Below are 21656 nucleotides of genomic sequence, written 5' to 3'. Positions count from 1 at the left end.
CAGACACACACAGAGATACAGACAGACACACACACAGACACACACACACACACAGACAGACACACACAGACACACTGACAGACACACACAGAGACACACACAGACACACACAGACAGACACACACACAGACACACACAGACACACACAGACAAACACAAGCACACACAGACACACACAGACACACACACAGAGACACACACAGACACGCAGACAGACACACACACAGACACAGACAGACACACAGAGAGACAGACACAGACAGACACACACGCACGCACAGACACACACAGACACACACACAGACACACACACAAACACAGACACACAGACACACACACAGACAGACACACACAGACACACACAGACAGACACGCAGACACAGACACAGACACAGACACACACACACACACACACACACACACACACACACACATCCAACCCTTGACGATTATCAACAGTTGTTACCACTCCGCGTCATCTTCAGCAAACCATGCTTGTCGTAAGAGGCGACTAACGGAATAGGGTGGTCAGGTTCGCTCATAGGTGAATGCACGTTATCCTATCCCATTTGTGTAGATCGATGTTCATGTTGTCGACCACAGGATTGTCAGGTCCAGACTCGATTAAAACAGATCGCCACCACATTGCTAGCATATTGCTGTGTGAGGCTTAAGCCTTAACCAACTCACTCCCATTCTGCGATGTAAATGTAGTCTTGGTATTGTTTCAGATGGAGAATCTGTTGATCAGCTAACGTTTACAAAGGAAAAGACATCGGGAGTTGATGATTGCCAACTTGGAACAACGTCATAACATATACTGCCTTTATAACAACAATACAAAGCAAATGAAAATCTAGTCCTTAGTCATTTTCTCGTACAGTTCTGAATGACGTATTTTCAAGTGAAGAGCTAAAGAAACAAACATTATAATACAAAGACATGAACTAATTTATTTTGGCGCTGAGTCAGAACTGAAAGAATATGTTGTTCTAATACATGGATATTTCATTCCAACATATCCACAATACACATCTCTGTTTCTCAGATATAGTGTCTTTGAAAGTCTGTGAATGGGGTTCCCGGAGCACAGTTATAAATGTAAGCATGGTAGTGTCCATAAGGGTGAGTAGTCATTCATCAGTCAAGTCTTCAATAAACCAGTTGATATTAAAACCCAGTTTTCCAGAATAAAGAATAAGTGGTCAGCAAACCCATGCTCGTACTAAAATGCGATTAACGGAATCGTGTTGTCATGCGCGCTGACTTGGTTGACACATGACATCCTATCCCTACTGAGTAGCAAAAATTTCAAAATGATGACTGGATTGTTTTGTTCTGAATCGATTATTTACCGACCGCCGCCATATTGTGACGTCATAGTTAGACCAAACAAAATAGACAATGACGTCATAGGTATAAATGACGACATCGGTCTGCAGGTTAAATGGCAAGGTTTCCCAAAGCTATCTTACAACTACAATTAAGTATGTATTACAGTGTAGGTGATACGACGGTCGTAGCACCACGATGCTGTGGGACACGGTACCAAGATATCCCTGATATTCAGATCTTCCTGTCAGGCAGAACCACCTCCAGGTGTCGCTGTGACCTCTTCTGTATCTTCCTCCTTCTTGCCATGCTTCAGCATCTTGGTGAACTCGGTGTAGTTGAACTTGCCGTCAGTGGTGGGTGCATTCAGGAACAGCTCATCGACCATCTCATCCGTCCATCTTTCCCCCATCGTTGTCAGGTCGCTGCGCAGATCGTCTTCCAGGATAAAACCTAAGAGAGATAACTCATTTGAACCAACTGGATATCATCACAAAAATGTACTTCAATTTGTAGCTGCAACAACGGCAGCATTGAGATCATCATCATCATCATCATCATCATCATCATCATCATCATCATCATCATCACCATTCATTTGCTCAAACGTGACGATCATTCGTTTTGCATTTCTTTGAACAATCACGAACAAGCTTGTCTTGTAGTTAAGTGCATTTTCTTATAATTAGTAGTTGAAGTTTACAACTAAGATTGCTCGCGACTGTAGACTAAGGACTGAAATTGTTCTCCTTGGATACGTAAGCCTCGAAATATTCAAAGCAAATTCACGCTCACCAGACTTTTTAAACTTTTAAACGTAGTACATTTGTGATTTTAAATCATGGCTAATTTTCACTTCCATTGCCAGCAGTTGAAGGGATGCTGTAGATCCACCCAGGGTTCATGTAGGTATTGTAAGCCCCTATCTGGTGATCTCTGGTGGTTTCATACTATGTAAGTTGCTATTTGCTATCATATTCTTCAAAATACTATCAACTACTCTTTTAACATTTGCATACGCAGGTATAGACAAGGAAATGTAAACAACGTTTATCTAACAATGTTAAATATTTACGAAATTCAGATAATTATCATGTATGTATTCTGGGCAGTGGGTGGAGTACTGAAATTAATCTGTCCATCTGTAACTTTTCGCTTCACCTCTATCTCTGCCATCAAGGCTACTGCTAATGACTTCGTGTTGTAAGAGTCGACTTATATAGCTAGGCCGTTGCTAATAGCGCTAGTTTACAACAACTTACACCATCCACCACCACTACTACCACCCTTCAACAATAACAACAACAACCAGTAGTACTACTGCTACCACAACAACAAAAACAACTACAACAAAAACAACCACAACAACTACTACCACTACAACTACAACTACTACTACTACAACAACGAGTACTACTACCACAACAACTACTACTGCTACTACTACCACAACAACAACTACAGCAGCAACAACTACTACTACCACAACAACTACTACTATAACAACAACTACTACTACCACAACAACAACAACTACTACTACTACCACAACAACAACTACTACTACCACAACTACTACTACAACAACAACTACTACTACAACTACTACAACAACAACTACTACTACTACAACAACAACAACTACTACTACTACCACAACAACTACTACTACAACAACAACTACTACTACGTCTACTACAACAACAAAACCTACTACTTCTACTACAACAACTACTACAACAACAACTACTACTACTTCTACTACAACAACTACTACAACAACAACTACTACTACTACTACAACAACAACTACTACTTCTACTACAACAAATACTACTACAACAACAACAACTACTACTTCTACTACAACTACTACTACAACAACAACAACTACTACTTCTACTACAACAACTACTATAACAACTACTACTACTACTAAAACAACAACTACTACTACAACAACAACTACTACTACTACAACAACTACTACTACTACAACAACTACTACTACAACAACTACTACTACAACAACAACTACTGCTACTACCACAACAACTACTACCACAACAACTACTACCACAACAACAACTACTACTACTACCACAACAACTACTACTACAACAACAACAACTACTACTACTACAACAACTACTACTACAACAACAACTACTACTACCACAACAACTACTACTACAACAACAACTACTACTACTTCTACTACAACAACTACTACTACAACGACAACTACTACTACTACCACAACAACAACCACTACTACTACCACAACAACTACTACTACTACACCAACTACTATGTGGGGTGGCCTAGCTGTTGAAGCGTTCGTGTGACACGCTGAGGACAAGGACTGCACATGTATTCAGTGTGTGAAGGCCGTTTATGGTGTCCCTTGCTGTGGCATTGCTGGAATATTGCTAAAAGCGACAAAGGATCATACACACTCACTCACTGATAAATATGTTACTTTAATATTTCATTTAAATGTGTTAAACATATGGTCGCATAACTGTAATCTGTGTTCACCTCTACTTCTGTCATCTAGGCAGCGGAAGGCGTTCACGATGACGTCTTCAGGATCAGTGCCCTCTAGCTTCTGTCCAAACATTGAGAGGAACATGGTGAAATTGATGGGTCCTGTCGCCTGCTTCATCATGGCGTCCAGATCTGAGTCTGTTGTCTTCTTCCCGAGGGACGTCAGCATCTGCCGCAGGTCGTCCTTGTCGATAAACCCGTCCCCGTTCTGGTCAATCATGTTGAACGCCTCCTATTGAAACCGATGACTCTCCCAGATTACGAGTGTCGTGATTTTCTACTGCATGATTGCCGTCCGTATGGCACATGGATCGCTGGTTTAGTACATATGCACCAAATACAGTGGTGTGTGACCCTCTGCATAGAGCTCTGCTCACAAATCAGGTGAAGTTAAACAACTTTGGGGGCGGAGAGTCCCTGTATGGGTGACCTTGATTGGCAGTTTGACTCATGAGATTTTCTGGGCCTTTAGTCATTGTTTCACAACTAAGCACGTGTGACACCCGTAATGTGGTCTCACCTTAGACAGGTGACTACATGGTTCATTGTTACAAACCCCCCCCCCTCCTTCGCAGCTCCACCCTGCTCTCAACACACACACTTCTCCTTCGCAGCTCCCACTCACCCAACACGCACATTTCTCCAAACTTCTAGATCCGCCGTTATTGTCATGTAAAATGTATCTGAACCTGAAGTCACCAATGTACGTCACTTAGTGATTTTCTATTTTGATAGGTATCCCTCAAACATGGACATGACAAGTTACTTATTTCACTTTCCCACTAGAACTGTGTCAAACAAAATCAATGTCCAATGTACACCAGTGTACGTGTTCTTCCAGATCTAAATTGGCTAATAAACGGACCTACGTGTAAGTCCAGTTTTACCTTAAAGTATATTTCCTTTTAGATGATGGACCGGGATTTAATCACTCTTTACCGTATATTCCCATTATATAATGGAAGCTTTATTACTGTTTACCGTATATTCCCGATGAATATTGGACCTAGATTCAATTACTGCTTACCGTATATTCCCAATGAATATTGGACCTAGATTTAATTACTGTTTACCGTATTTTCCCGATAAATAGTGGACCTTAAATACTTTTTTACCTTGTATTCCCGGATGACCGTGGGGTCAAACATGGCCAACACATTGGACAGTTTCCGGGAGCGGCGACGTGTATGGATACGCATCTGTGCCATCGTAGAACTGGAAATGGATCACACAGTTCGAATTTATTGCCTTGTATGTTTGTCGATCGATTACATAGAGACACTGCTTTACGTTGTTTGAGGAAACATTATGAAGTTCTAAACCTTGTATCATGCTTTAACTTTTTGCTTTCAGACACATACATGCACTGTATCTGTTTGCTTATTCAGCAACAGACATATGGAGGCATACGTTAAGTACGTACGTGTTAAATTGTTCATACGTCAATCATATACTGTATAGGTATATGTGTTCTGCAACAGACACATGACAGGACACAGTATCTTGTTCTACGTTAAGTAATAGACACAATATCTAGTTTTAAGATCACTGTAAGAAACTGTATGAAGTTGTACGTTCAGTAACAGACACTGTTTCTAGTTGATAGTTCTGTTGTAGACGCGATATCTAGTTTTGAGATCAGTGAAAGACACTGTATCTAGTTGTTCGTTCAGTAACAGAAACAGTGTCTAGTTGCACATGCGGTAACAGAACAGTGTCTAGTTTTAAGATCAATAATAGAAACTGTATGAAGCTGTATGTTCAGACACATACGCTCCATCAACTTGTTCGTTCATTAATAGACACGATATCTAGTTTTAAGGTCGGTAACAGATACTGTCTGAAGATGTACGTCAAGTAACTGACACAGTCTATCTAGTTGTTCGTTCAACAGGGCCAGTGGCGTAGCCTAATGGTTAAAGCATTCGTTCGTCACGCCAAGGGCCCGGGTTCGATTCCCCACAAAGCGGCGAAAACCACTAACTCTTCATTCAGTAACAGACACAGTGTCTAGTTCTATGTATCCAGTTGTATGTTCGGTTATAAACAATATATCTGGCTGTAGTTAGGATAGATAAACTTCGTCCACTCACCTGAGGTAGCGGGGTGACAGTGTTATAGTGGTGTAGCCGTATATCCAGACAGTCGGCCTTCCCAGTGTCCGGTTTGTCACAAGCCTAGACAGATGTTAAATACGTGTTTCAACATGGCGTAAACATTTTCAATACTCTTCTGTAATCCTTTGTGTGATGTTCTCCCATACAAGAGAAAAGACCTCAATACAGTTGACGGGGAGGTGTGGGTTGTCGGTTGGGCTGGGACGGATAACTCTGATACCCTTCACAGGTGGGTAAGGAGTTGGACCGGGTACCCGTCTCAATACCCAGACCCGTTATAATCATGTGACCAATATAGAAACAATGTAATATCTTAAAATGATTTGTTGTATTGTCTTTGGAGATTCAGACATATTTACAGTCATTTCTTTTGAATCAAATAATAAATACAAATACATTAAGATGTTGAAAACTCGAAAGTTTTACTTCCGAGCTGAAGAATATGCTGCTGAGAACTCATCCCGGCCCTAGTCTTCGGGATGAAGTGTGTGTGCGTGTGTGTGTGAGTGAGGGTTAGGGTTGTCGCTTAATGTCATTGTGTACAGCTGCATCATTGACGTCTTTTGTTGAAGTCAAATTGTATACTTGCCAAAATAATAACCCTTGGTTTGACAATACCCTAATGTGGTACGCGGCCTGAACCAGGAGGGTATTCCTGACATCACACGGAGTCCTGTCATTGTGCTAGTCAAGGCAACATTAAATCCAACATACTCACTCACACCAAAAATAATCCAAATACGGAGAAACACCACTTCTACACTCATGCGCGGTCGACTGACTAACTGACTCCACTCCGTTCACTATTTTTCTGACTCGGCTATTCTCCACTCTATGAGCTGTTTGTCGAAGGTCTCTGTTAAACGGGGACTTGAACCTCTCATTGAAAGCTGCATGAATACCCTCGTACCGATCTTCCCTGTCCTTGTACTGCACTGTAGTGACTATTGTACACCTGTGTTTTGTGTGTGTGTGTATGCGTGCGTGCGTGCGTGCGAGCGTGCGTGTGTGCGTGTGCGTGTGCGTGTGCGTGTGCGTGTGCGTGTGTGTGTGTGTGTGTGTGTGGGGGGGTGTGTGGGTGTTGGAATACGTATCAATCAAACCTCTGAATGACAAGACTGGTGTGGTGTCGTCAGCGCGTCTCATAACCTCTCACTGGGACATTACCGAGACAGTGTGTGAGTGAGTGAGTTTAGTTTACGCCGCACTCAGCAATATTCAAGTCATATGCGGCGGTCTGTACATAATCGAGCCTGGACCAGACAATCTAGTGATCAACAGCACGAGCATCGATCTGGGAACCGATGACATGTGTCAACCAAGTCAGTGAGCCTGTCAACCCGATCCCGTAAGTCGCCTCTGACTACAAGCATAGTTGACTTTTATGGCAAGCATGGGTTGAAGGCCTATTCTACCCCGGGTAGACCTTCACGGGTCGCAGAAAGAGAAAGCTCGTCATTAGCTTATATTCAGTGTTCCCGATTTTCTAGTGTTTACAGACAGTCGATAAACAAACAAATCAATTCCCCAAAGAGACTATATTAAATAATGACACTGTTGTTAACTGGACCCGTGGAGATCCGGCTTAGATTTGATCTGCAGTAAGACATGCTCATTGTAAGAAGAGACTAACGGGATTGGGTGGCCAAACGTCGGCATTGCGAAGATCGATGCTCATACTGTTGACCACGGGATTCAGATGGTTCAGATTCGATTATTTACAGACCGCCACCATATAGGGGAATCACCATATAGGGGTGATTGGGGAATCACCATATAGGGGTGATTGGGGAATCACCATATAGGGGAATCACCATATAGGGGAATCACCATATAGGGGTGATTGGGGAATCACCATATAGGGGTGATTGGGGAAAAACCATATAGGGGTGAGTGGGGAAAAACCATATAGGGGTGAGTGGGGAAGCACCATATAGGGGAATCACCATATAGGGGTGATTGGGGAATCACCATATAGGGGTGATTGGGGAATCACCATTAAGGGGAATCACCATATAGGGGAATCACCATTTAGGGGAATCACCATATGGGGGTGATTGGGGAATCACCATATAGGGGATTCACCATATGGGGGTGATTGGGGAATCACCATACAGGGGTGATTGGGGAATCACCATATAGGGGTGATTGGGGAATCACCATATAGGGAATCACCATATAGGAGTGATTGGGGAATCACCATTTACGGGAATCACCATATAGGGGTGATTGGGGAATCACCATATAGGCCTAGGGGTGATTGGGGAATCACCATATAGGGGTGATTGGGGAATCACCATATAGGGGAAGCACCATATAGGGGTGATTGGGGAATCACCATATAGGGGTGATTGGGGAATCACCATATAGGGGTGATTGGGGAAGCACCATATAGGGGTGATTGGGGCATCATCATATAGGGGTGATTGGGGAATCACCATATAGGGGTGATTGGGGAATCACCACATAGGGGTGATTGGGGAATCACCATACAGGGGAATCACCATACAGGGGAATCATCATTTAGGGGAATCACCATACAGAGGAATCACCATACAGGGGAATCACCATTTAGGGGAATCACCATACAGGGGAATCACCATATAGGGGAATCACCATTTAGGGGAATCACCATACAGGGGAATCACCATACAGGGGAATCACCATACAGGGGAATCACCATATAGGGGAATCACCATATAGGGGAATCACCATACAAGGGAATCACCATACAGAGGAATCGTCACCTAGGTGATTACTGCTTTGTGCGGCGTTAAAATACAGCCCAGCCAACCATTGTCGTTGACTGAACGAAGCAGTTGTAATATTGAGGCAAATAAAGTGTTCTTAAATTCAGGTAGTTGTTTACATGAATACATGCTCGATAGGACGCAGACTCTACATTGGGGTATTAGCATGTATTTTTGCAGGTGCTCGCTCATTAAACTGTTACATACCCTGTTGTCCTCGAACTTGAACGTGAAATACGCGAACTTAGTGGGCAGTCAAGTCAGAATACAAATAGACCTCATTTCGGATTGGAAAAGGAAGGGAGTCGGATTTTATGACCGCTTCACAAATGCTTTCGTTGATAATCCGTGATGGATGTTATTTTCATCTAATATTTCTATATACACTAAAAACTAAAAGAAACGTTACCCTCCTTTCTCAATGAATTTCTTAAAATGTACTTATGAGAGGATGAAACTTTCTGCTGCTTTGTGATGTGTGGACGTCCACTTCTAAGTCTGTCTACGGTGACCCCAGTCTCTCTGTAGCGCTGAATACGCCTTATAGCCGTGATGGGGTGGCATCTGAGGGAGCTGACAACAACGAACCCGGGTCTTAAGCGTGACGAGTGAGTGTATCCTAACAACTAGGCCACACACTGCCCCTCGTAGCCTACTGGAGCTTTCGGTCGTTCAGTTCGTTGATTCGTTGTTAAAAGGCACTATATATCTAGATCATACAATCATTTCTCCCCATAATACTATCAACTCCCAAGGAAGTTACCATACAATTTATTATAAAACTAAAACAGAAACTTACAAAAAAAATTAGATTTTTTGCACATTTTTTTTTTTTCAGATTAAAATTATTTAACTTGAAAGTTCGAATGAATTATTGCAACGCTGCATTTAACAGACTCTGGCACCCTCTACCGGCTGAACATCCTGCCACTCGAATCATATAGTTATGTCCCTTGGAACGTTATTTTATGGATATCCTGCGTACACTTTGTGATTGACATCAGTTCGGCAAACACCGCCACCAGTTTTTGACACACGTACCAATTGTTTACATTCTCTACGTAGCAAGTGTTCTCTGTTTGGAAGCTGTTCGGCATGAAGTTTCAACTATCGATTTCAGGCAAGTCGCAAGGGATAGTAAGTCTTTTACTGCATCAACACAAAGCTAAAGTGAGTGCCTATGTCCCACTGTCTATCCTTCCTTCACATTTCCCAGTGAGCAGTGAATGTTTGTTGAGGAGCAATATCGACGAAATAAAAATACGTATGAAGGAAGGAGCTGATATGACAAAGGTGGCTCCAGAAAATATCCTCCATCGTACTGATTGAGGTGATTGTGTTATTGTTGACCGACAGGTGCGAGCAGCATGGCCCTTCGGGTCAGCTCATTCCTTGAGATTAAGGTTATTTCACATTTGAACAAATGCTTCGAAACATTTATATGCCAAAAGACGTTCAAGTAGAGAAGACCATGGAGATGCTTGAGCATACAATCGAGTGATTGTTCAACTAAAATGTGCTAAAGTCCTCGATATCTATTGTTGTGAACAGAAAATTTCAGTGTTTGTAAAAATTATTTAGGTAATTACTTACTAGGGTTTGTAAGTGGACGATCATTTCACGTTTACAATGAAAACAGATTGCATTGACATATCATCTTGGGAACTTTCTTCATAGGATATTGTAAATGGTCCCAGTTCAAACACAATAAAATAGTATAGAGCGAAACTGGTTTGAGTTACCCTAGTCATGGACACAATATATGAGGGAATGAATTCCAGCAAAGGAAGCGGTTTTGGTGGTTTTCAAGAAGGAACATGGTGTTGGTATCTGGAAAAAAACAACAACAAACAAACAATTACATCACCCAAAAGAGATCCCCCTAAAAAAATAAGAACAACTCCCGCCCACAATAAAAAAAAAAAAAAAAAAAAAAAAAATAATAATAAAAAAATAAATAAAAAAACAACCAACCAACTCCCCAACCAACACATACACACACACAAACACACACACCGCCCTCCCCGAAAAAAACCCCATACCAACAAACAAAAAAAACCCCCAAATATTACGCAATATTTAGGTTATATATCTACTGAACACCAAAAGAAAGTTTCAAAACATCTTTTACAAAAGTAAGCTCTGAGATACCCTTTATTTTTTCCGACACAAACCTTTAAAAAACAATACGAAACAAAACAAGAAAGCACACACACACACGAAAAAAACAGTTTTGTATTGAAGTTAGGAGGTGTACATGCCACACAAACGACTAAGGAGCGTGAAATGGCCCATGTAGAGTTACACGAAGGTAGCTCTGCAACCAGTGAAGGTAGACAACTGAGTTGTCATCTAACTAGCATTACATGACTCGCTCAACATCATCAGCAAACCGGCGTTGTTGTTGTTCGCTCCCGTACGGAACGGCCACGAGTGACAACTCATGTGTAAGATCGATCCATCCGGGTGACTCACCCAAGGAACCAAACTGAAGCAGCAGCCTTAGTTCAAGGATCAAGGGGAGCAGTGTCCAGCGATATGATTAGGTGTCATGTTCGGGCTGCTGGAATTCAGTGCCGACGGCCATATGTGGGATACTCATGCATACGGGATACTCATGAGACAAGTCAAGTGTTGTTCAGGTAAGTTAAGCAGAAGCTAAATCCCCATCAAAAGCAAAACATGTTAATCCTAGAGAATTAATTCCTGTTGTACCATTCATGTTTAACAAACTACTTACTTCATTTGGAGAGGTGACACCAGCTCGAAACACTGGTGGAGGACTCATCGCCGACTTGCTGCTGTTGATTGGCGACCGGAGGGCAACAGCTGGCAAATGAAGGCAGGACGGGGGTCGTTGTTGCCTTTGTTGTCGCTGTTATACTTGTCGTTGTGGCTTTTGTCGTATAATCGTTGCCTGTTCCGTTGTAACAACATCTGACGTGGAAAGATTTTAGTGACGATGTAAAAAAACAGGTTATGAAAACTCGTCCATTTGCTCTCAGGGTGTTTTTCAGGGTCCTGGTGACTGATCTGGCCAAGGTAGGGTATGTTGATTCTGATAGGAGAAGATTCAGGTTCAGGAGGTTCATCCCGCTGCTCGAGAGTTGAGGTGATAGTTCTTTCTACTAGATGTTTTGGGTAGCCGTTGAGGTTGCTAAATGTTGCTCTGAGGTGGTCTATTTCAGGTGGGAGATGGGCTTTGGTACGGTAGTCAGGGATGCTATTATGGCTCGTTTGTCATGAGAGTTCGTAAGGGACTCATCAAGGAAGGGTAGTCTCTCCTGATCTTCAGCTTCTACAGTGAATTGGAGTGTTTTTGATTGGGGTGGTCGAGGAGAGTACTAGGATCATGGTCAGGGTGCAGATGTTGAAGGTATCATCCACCTTTCTGAGCCAACACAGTGGTTGGAAGGGGATGTGGATAGAGCAGACTCTTCGAGGCTGGTCATGCAGATTTAGTGAGTAGGGGAACCAATACTGTCTATAGTTAGTGGTGCTCAGGGTACTGATGCAGGAGACTAATTTCGCACGGAGGACATTAAGGGCTTCGTCCAGTGGAATATCACTTTCTTGGGTCCCTAGTCTGGTGATCTACTTTTAGTTGTTAATGATCTTCAACCTGTTTATGTTTTTACTGTCCATAACAATTTGTCAAATTTACAGTTCCGTGCTAGTTTTCATAGTCTTTCTGTTATAATTTAGTTATTGTATTGCTCTTTGTTGGCAGTGTTTTACAATCTAATTCTATCTGTTATGAATTTACAACTTTAAAGTTACGATTTAGCTGAAGTATTGCCAATTTGGTTATACATTTTAACTCACTCACTCATTGAGCCTGGAGTACGTATTTCAATCATTTTGGTCTGTCCAGTCTGCTTTGTAATATAGCATGTGCCACTTCATACATGTATAGTTGCTAATTCCCATGCTGTGAGCTTTGGCAGCTCCCTGCATAAGAGATGACATAATGCAACTGCTCCTCCCATTAGCCTTGTACAAGTATTCCACTGGAACACCATCAGCATCCTTCATCCTATCCTACCGCAAGTCCTTGTTGTCAAGTAGCAAGTGACGACACCATTCCTGGGGGCCTTCCCGGACTGGATGGGTTCATAGATATCTGATAATGTCAGTGGAACAATTTTGGGTACAACTCATTGTTTGTGTTAACTAAACATCTGAAAATTCGGGATCGGGTGGTCAGACTAGCTGACTTTGTTGACACATGTCATTGGTTCCCAATCGTGCAGATCGATGCTCATGTTGTTGATCACTGGATTGTCTGGTCCAGACTCGATTATTTACAGACCGTCGCCATATAACTGGAATATTGCTAAGTGCGACGTAAAACTCAACTCACTCACTCACTCACTCTGAAAATTCCTGTAACTGATGTTTAACTATATTGTCCCCATTGTTTTCTACAGTAATTACTTTAATCTGTGGTCAAACCCAGACAATGGACCTGAAACAAACACGAAATAGCAAATATAATCAAGCAGTCAAGATTGGTATAATTTCAAGATTACAACTTAAGAAATTTAACAATAGATTATTTACTTTCACCTCTTGTGAGTGTATTTAGTTTTACGCCACACTCAGCAATATTCCAGCTATATGGCGGCGGTCTGTAAATAATCGAGATTGGACCAGACAATCCAGTGATCAACAGCATGAGCATCGATCACCACAAACAGGAACCGATGACATGTGTCAACCAAGTCAGCGATCCTGACCACCCGATCCCGCTAGTCGCCGCTCATCTCTTGTAAAACATCACTTGGTTACAGTGTAGCTGCAACAGAAAGAAGAGGCTGGTTATAGCAGTGTGAAGCTGTCAAATTTCAACATGAATTGCCCAAAGTTTCAAAGGGTCTTTCCGCATAACGTTCAACATAAAAGTGTATCAAATAACACGAGGATGCTTACGTTGAACAATTAATACACTCAAACGTGATATGCATCAATATTTTATTTTTGACAATAGACACTTGTTCTATAAAAAAAGATGAAAAACCAATGCAGTAAGGGATGTGCTGTTGTGAGGGTATATGAAGATTGAAAACCGCCATAAAAGGTCTAAATCAAATCCTCAAGGTGTGAACATTACAATTAGAAACATAACGCCCTTCACCAGAAATAACCATTCAGAAACATAGCATACGTGAAATGATAAGAACATTGTTTAGCAGAGGAGAAGAACATAAGAAACATTGCTAACACATTGCTTAGTCTGACCAACTGAAGGATGTAACAAGATGCACCAATGGCATTAGAAAGTTACTTATTGTGAATACCACATCTCCCTGGTGTCAGTCCTGTTCAGTATGAATGGTACTTATGACATACCCATCATATTTAATGTCATCATCTTCTGCATAGGACGGGTTTGTACCATCTGGAGCACCGGCCTGGAGTACAGCACCTTTGTGTTAGTCGTAACACTTACCAGAAATGGATTTAAACCTGTGGCGTAGTTTTCTACCACCTGGATTTGACATTTCTGATATAAGTTTTATTGTGTTGTTCACACCTTCATCTTTATGGCACTTGTCAAAGGTGCTGAGAACAGTTACGTTAAGTCCGAGAGTTTGTGGTGACACAGCAGCTGACGACGATGATGGTACTCACTGGCTATATATACCGTGAATAAAAAGTTAAGCGCCACCCAGTATATTTTGCAAAAATGTAGGTTGGCACATTGACATTTTCTGAAAGATTTCCATCATAATTTGGTTTGAGTACTTTTAGTACAAAGCCATAATGGAATGGAAATTATCTTTTACGTTCAACAGGATGCATGCGCTTTTGGAAAATATGCACACTTTATTTTCCTCAAAAAGGTTAGCTTCTTTTGAAAGGTGAAATTCGGAAATAACTGTTATATGGTCACTAGACTGTCGTTGTTCACAAGAAAAACCTATATTTAATAGTCTTGCATACGCACTACAGGAATAGTTATTTTGATTTAAAAAGCAGTCCCATCATATCTGTAACAATATTTCCTTTAATTGTAAATAAAATGATTATGACATCCATAAATCAGTTACCAGACGGACTTTCTCTGAATATGGATTGGATTTCCACAGCTTCACATTTTAGTTTTGAAAACAGGCTGACGCTTAACATTTTCTCGGTATAGATTTTGATTTCAACGATTTGTTTTGAATCCAGTCTGACACTGGCCGATTCAAAAAGAATTGTTTTCAGACAAAAAGTATGTCTTTCTTGGAACGCCCGTGTTCTTGACATCTCTGTAAAAGATGATCTGTGATGCCTTTATCACTCTTCCCAATGAGAGCATGATCCACGCCTTCTGGTGTACTTCAGTGGCCTCCTTGAATGGAGACTAATTGTGTGGTTTCCAAGCACTTGTCTGCATTACGATGTGCACGTTCTATCTAAGCTTGTTTCTTCTGAAGTCGTTCCATCCCTGCTTATGAAGGTTGTGGCGACATTGCTGCCAGATAACTTTCAAATCCTTCATTTGTAGACAAGCTTGTTCCAGCTTGAGGCAGTGATCTTTAGGAGACAGAGACTGCGACCAAATACATGACTAGAGCATGTTGGTTTCCAGGTAGGGGGTGCTGGAATTGCGTTTAAAACGACGGAGATTTTTGATAAAAGCAAACTGACTTTCTCCAATACAGTTTAATGTAGGTACAGATGAAAGCTCTGTTTTGAGTTGATTACTATCATGCGTGGCAACTGATTTACCAACAAGACGAGTAAAACAAAGTAGAAAATAAGTACAAAGTATGCATTATGATCGAGGATGTGATTTGCTGTTTTTTAACTTGAAATTAAACTGTAAAATGGGCGGGAGATGTGGACATGACAAAGAGCAAGAGCAAGAACTCCCGGGAGGAGGATGACATTGAATAGATCTTCTTTCACAGCTTTAATGAGTTCATTTTCATGTGTGATGCTGGCCAGGAACTGCGTGGGGTGATGTTTGTGATGTATTGTTCCTGCAGCATTATGGAAGGTGAAATTCTCCAGACAGAGTCGTTTAGTTTGTGTTTTTGCGTTACCACATAACGTTTCTACCATGCATATGCACAGCGTCAGATCGTCATTATTGCAGCCATATCTTGACGAGAACAATTTGATCTATATCGATATTTAAATCAATAAATTAAAGCACGACACTGTCACAGATATACAGCTATGGACATAAACCTAGCATATAAAACTGAAACAGTTTAATGAAAGAAGACAATGCATTATAAAACACGGGCTGTAGATCACCAACAACTGAAGGCAGATAACCATACCAGGGGCCATGGAGACTTTGCAACCTGCATGAACCCTAGCTGGATTTACACCATACCTTCAGACATTGGAGATTTACTTAAATTTAGCCATTGTTAAAAACAACAAATATACTGAGAATGTTTTGGGACATACGTACCATTTCAGGACAATCATTTTACAGTACTTCAACACCCTTTGAGAGTAGAGCCACTAACAATCCTAGTTACGAATCAAAACTATCAATAATACAAATCAGATTATTAAAAAGATCTTTCATTGTTCTTGTTTTTACATAGTTATCCCTTGTGACGGCAGGGAAATAGTAGACACTTGACACCCATAGAAATGACGGTGGTCAGTCGTGCCAGCAACAAAGCGACAAAATTTTAGATGCTCCAGCAACACGTCAGCAACATGTATTTTTTATAAGATTTCATTTGGCTTTCTTGATCATGAAGTCTGACATTCAAAGTTTGAATTTTGACCCGAGAAAACAGATATTGCTTGTTAATTTGGTCATTTTCCTCAAGTCGAAAACGTTTGATATATTTGTGGACAGTGGCATATGTGAGGGATCTTTGGATGCGTGATAGAACAGTTCCATGGCCATCGCATTTGTTAATGTTATGAGATGAGATGAGAAAGATCATTTAAAGGCATTTCCGATCTTGTGGTTCAGCGAACCATTCAGCTGCTTTGGGATGATTTTGTGTTATTTTATCTTGCTTTTAATGTTTGTGATCTCAGGTAAAGGCCCAGCCGACTTTGATTTTAAAGTCAGCACAGATGTTGGTGTGCGAACTAACACCTTACCTCCTTTTGCAATGTTCTATGAAAAACGTAAAATCCTCATAATTGAGTGATTTGGATGAATCCCATTTACCTTGAAAACAAGTATGCATAAAGCCTGTAACCTACACCAAGCAATGCATTGTCTCATCATAATCATAATTATGATAAATGCTAAATATTTTAAACACACAATTGTCATTGAAGTATTTTGACCATTGACTTGTTTTGGATATATAAGTCATGTTCTATAAAGTTGGATTTATTGTGATCCTATTAACGTAACATACATCCAACAATAAAATAACATACAATAGTGCAAATAAATTACGTTGGAATAAAGTTGTCTCCAAATGCAACTGTTATTTGTTTTGTAACTTAACAATAACTTTCATGGAGTTCCCCGTTATGTCACATTTGAACGGGACCACTTGTAAGTTTTAAAATGTGAACAAAAATGTTGAAAGAAACCTTAATAAGAAATAATTTCCAAATCATGCGAGTTTAGAGCAGAAATTACTTGACTGAAGGCCGAGTTATTTTAAACCAATTTATTGAAGATAGTGATGGCAATACAATTACATATATATAAACACGTGAAGCTATCAGATCAAAAAGTTACACCTTCAACAATACGGGATGTTTTCCCATCCCAAAAGAATAATTTTATACTGTAAGTAAAATAATATTCTGCCTGCAATCATGAGTAAAGCCGACGTGAAAAATCGTTAAGCACGGTTAAGGATGTGCTGCGGGGTGCTGGACGGACATGCATCAGGTCATTTTGGGTGTGCTGATTTCGTTATGAATCTGTTTTATTGGTTTTATTGACGACACTTTATTTCCCGCATGTATGTACATTTCGGGTGTTCATTTCAAGCCACATTTGTGGTAGTTTGTAAAGTCTATCTCTGTGTCGCGTCGAACTGACGCAGGAGGTCCTTGTTAGGGTTTTCGTTGCTGCTGCTGTTGACTCTCTTGCAGTTGACGAGCCCGTCGCTGCCCCTTCCCTCTTTGCTCGCTCTGGCGTTCTTGGTGCTATTGTTGCTGCTGTTGCTGTCTTGCCTGCGTTCTCGGCCTGTACCTGGCGCCTCGCCGCTGCTTGAGTCTGAAATAAATGTCTATTTAGAACAATAGCATAGTAACGTACAGTTTTAGTTACGCCGCACTAATTCAGCTACATCGTGACGATAACTATATAACTAGAATAAATTTACACATATACATGTTTTAGCTATCAGTAAAGGAATGTATAGTTAGATTATGACAGTCATTAAAACTGGTATGAGATCAATTTAAATGCCGAGTCATTCACCAACACCACAATCATTAAAATCTAAATATTTTAGATATAATAGTTTAAATACTTACCTTACCATTGGTCTTATGTATATTACCTCAAGCTTCGCTAAATGAGGTCAAACAGTCGTTGATTCGCCATTCCCATGAATGGCTACCTCACGTATCTGTGACAGGATGAAATATTTGTAAATATTCTGCGTTTTTATTCTTTAGTTTTAACTGAATTAAATATTCAGTTTAGCATATTTTTAAACACTATATACTTTACTCTCCAGTTTCTCTAACCCCTTTCTCTCAGCTTACAATCACCCTGAGCACTGCCACACAATAGCCAGCCCAAGCGCGCCACTTACCGTCTCTTTGTCATTAAAATGTCAGCTTTCTAGCTGTCCCCTGTTTAAAGTTTGCTGTCTATTAGCAGTTGAGTTTTAACATTTTTACTGGTCACAAAGCTTATATGGATGATTTGATTTGGACATTTAGTTTATTGGAGCTGTCGGTATCATTTCCAGAGGTTAGTCTCTTTCAATACTTTTTGTGGTTGTACATATTCATGTCATGCGTACAGTCTATATATGCTTTATCATATTGTAGGTATTGAGTAGTTTGGGATAATGCAGATTGCAATAAACCATAAGTTTAATTATTTACAAATGGTAAATAATTCCGTAAGTTATATATATGTATCAGTGTTAAACTTAATCTGTACGTAATATACAGCTGTTGTACGAATGTGTGATGTGTAAATGCGTGATGCGTGACAACTCCTAAACGTATTTGTTTCCATTGTTGTTGCTGCCATTCGATTAGTCTGCACAGTGTGTATATATGTTTCATTTATTTGTGCAGAAGTAGCTGTATTGCTCGTGCAGCTGTAGTGTCTTTAAGTCAGCAGACACAGGTCCACATACTTGGTGGGTTCAGTGTATTTTATGCATTATGTAATGAGTACTTGGTAATCAATGTATGATATTAGTTTGTTTCTCCATGTGATATGATGTCTACATAGATATTTGTGTTCTATGTATGAATTAAAGTATACTAATATATGGAAGCTATTAAGTGTTGAGACAATGTGTATGAAATGGCTCAGCAACGATAATCTTCTGTAAATGGTTATATATACACACAGATTGTATTAATGACTGATGTTATCTGTCAGCATTTACTTACGTTGTAACTAAAGACTGTTTTAATTGTTTCAGGGTTTTTCTACATGATTACAAATAAAGGCCATATTGCGAACACCACCGTGTCTGTTCATATATTGAGACAGTTCCGGTTTCATATCTAGTTCCGAAGAAATAGAAGGAACTTTGCCACAAACTGAGACTAAGGGTGGGAGATCCCTAGATGTCATGGCTTCAGAGGCCAGAATATGGGCGCTTACCCCTGCCTCGACCGGCTGTAGATGACACATCCCTGCTGCGTTCCTGAGGCTTGCACTGCACGTTCGAGTCCTTAACCCGACCTCGTCCCCTCCCAAACGAGGAGCGGATGGATTCTCTTCTTGGCACGTATCTCTTCTTAGCACTTCCCCCGGCTCGGCCACGAAAGGCAGAACCCAAAGCCTCGAAGGTTGACAAAGCCACTTCAGTATTGGTAAGTGCAGCATGCTGCTTATACACAGTAGGGATTTACTCGTCGAAGAGGAATTTTGAAGTAAAGGGCGCGCGAGGCAGCTGCCACTTGAATTCTTCTTGCCAGGTACAAGCATCCAAGAAACCAGATAGGCGAACAGTTGTCGTCATTGCTCGTGCCGCATGTAAGTGTCCGAGCAGATCGTGCAATACCCTGCCCTGCCAGGCAAAGATTGTCGTCAAGTGATCAACCATCGATGCATTATCCTCTGACAGATCCACAGCTGCTGCGGAAGTGGCTGACGCTAGTGCTGATATAGGCTTGAGCATACACTTCAGTTCAGTGTCAATAGCCGCCACCTTCGAGTCCTGAACTCTATATGAAGACTGTGTGGAACCCGACAACTGACAAACGATCCAGTCCATGCTGTGAACCTTGTACTCAGACTTCTTTGACTTGGAAGCCTTGATAGTCGGATTCAAGGATAGTTTGGCGAAGTCCGAGTCTAGAAGAGCAACAGTGTCCGCCACCATGGGATGAGTAACTCGGGAGACAGGTGATCGCCGCCGGGTTGCTTGAATCAGCGGAAGGTGAAGGACAGTCCGGTAGTCTATCAGCTATCCATTCAAAGACGGCAGCTAGGGGTAGATAGGTGCCATCACCATCATCGCCAATTTCTTCCTCATAATCTGGGCAAAAGAATTGCTCCTTGTGATCCTCCCAGGAAACAGAGGTCGATTCCCGTTGCTGAGTGGAGGTAGAAGTAGAACTCCTAGCAGCAGAATCCTTGAAGGAAATCCGCGGTGATTGCGAACGCTGAGACCTAGAGGCCTTTGAACGGGAACGCACACGTCGTCTACTTCTGGTGCCCGAACGCGAGCCATTATATAAAGAGCGCCGTGGGGAACGGGAACGGGAACCAGAGCGAGAGCTATGATGCGGAGCACAGGAGCGCCGACTCCTCGGCGACTTGGAGCGTGACCTGCGCCGAGAACGCTCAGCCTCCAAGCACCGGGCACGCTCTTCATCCAACTGGCATTGCAACACTTCGTCTCTAGAGAGCGTATGAGACACCATGGGTATACGACAAGGAGTAGACACAGGAGCAGGGTCCAGTAACAAGATCGGCGCTGGTTCGCCCGCTATTTCGTTTTAGTTACCTTCTGTTTCTTTTAATACATGTTTTCTATTTATCAGGAAAAAAAGGTTCTCGCGATATCACAACACAAATATTTACTGTACAAGCTCTCCCACAAGCATGTTATGAGCGCTTCTACCTCCATTCAGTTGGCAAGGATACCACTGAGTCAGACAGTTTAATTTTAGGTATATTGATAGTTCTCGTAACCATTGACTACAATGGATAATGTTAAGAAAATCAAAGTTATCTCAGCTAATTGTAGAGGACTTGCAGACAAAATTAAAAGAAAAGAATTAATGAACATACACCGGAAAAAACTACACTCAATCATATGTCTGCAAGATATTCATATTGATGAATCTACTTGCAACATCATGAGAAATGAATGGGGTTTACAATCCATAATTGCACCTTTTAAATCTAATTCCAGAGGAGTGGCCATTCTCTTTAATATTGATGTTGATCTTAAAATACATAAGACCTTAATAGATGAAAATGGAAATTATATAATAGCTGATGTAACAATAGAGGATAAAAGACTAACACTAACTAATCTCTATGGTCCAAATATCGATGACAGTAATTTTTACACTAATCTATTTAAAAATATTCTAAATCTTGAGAATGATTCTCTGATAATAGTTGGAGATTGGAATTTGGTGATTGATCCAACAATTGATCTTGAGAATTATAAACATGTAAACAACCCTAAATCAAGAAATAATGTTTTAGAATTTATTGAACCTTATAATCTTGTTGATGTTTGGAGGAATATGAATGATAAATGCAGAAAATACACCTGGTGGAAAAAAAATCCAAGACAACAAGCCAGAC

The 21656-nt window shown here is 41.0% G+C and overlaps 2 protein-coding genes across 2 annotated transcripts in view; both read right to left on the bottom strand.

The window, feature by feature from the left end:
* LOC137259203 (superkiller complex protein 8-like) overlaps positions 1 to 21656 on the bottom strand; it is a 440560-nt gene that overhangs the window by 79881 nt on the left and 339023 nt on the right. The gene's annotated exons all lie outside the window — the stretch shown is intronic.
* On the bottom strand, positions 934 to 5090 carry LOC137259948 (myosin regulatory light chain 2, smooth muscle minor isoform-like). Its single transcript, XM_067797603.1, has 3 exons — positions 4998 to 5090; positions 3874 to 4114; positions 934 to 1785 (listed from the first exon to the last, which is right to left on the bottom strand). Exons 1-3 carry the CDS (start codon positions 5088 to 5090, stop codon positions 1580 to 1582), a joined length of 540 nt encoding a protein of 179 aa, XP_067653704.1. The 3' UTR covers positions 934 to 1579.

Source organism: Haliotis asinina, chromosome 13 (genome assembly GCF_037392515.1).
Source record: "Haliotis asinina isolate JCU_RB_2024 chromosome 13, JCU_Hal_asi_v2, whole genome shotgun sequence".
Taxonomy (NCBI): Eukaryota; Metazoa; Mollusca; class Gastropoda; order Lepetellida; family Haliotidae; genus Haliotis; species Haliotis asinina.
The sequence above is the reverse complement of the archived record's forward strand: the minus strand, read 5'-3'. Positions and strand labels throughout refer to the sequence as shown.

Excerpts from the sequence above, each read along its gene's own strand:
- LOC137259948 (XM_067797603.1), bottom strand. The coding sequence starts at position 5,090 with ATGGCACAGATGCGTATCCATACACGTCGCCGCTCCCGGAAACTGTCC. Across the intron at positions 4,115-4,997 it reads CGGTCATCCGGGAATACAAG|GAGGCGTTCAACATGATTGA; the intron begins GTAAAAAAGTAT and ends CGGTTTCAATAG. Across the intron at positions 1,786-3,873 it reads CCTAGATGACAGAAGTAGAG|GTTTTATCCTGGAAGACGAT; the intron begins GTGAACACAGAT and ends TATCTCTCTTAG.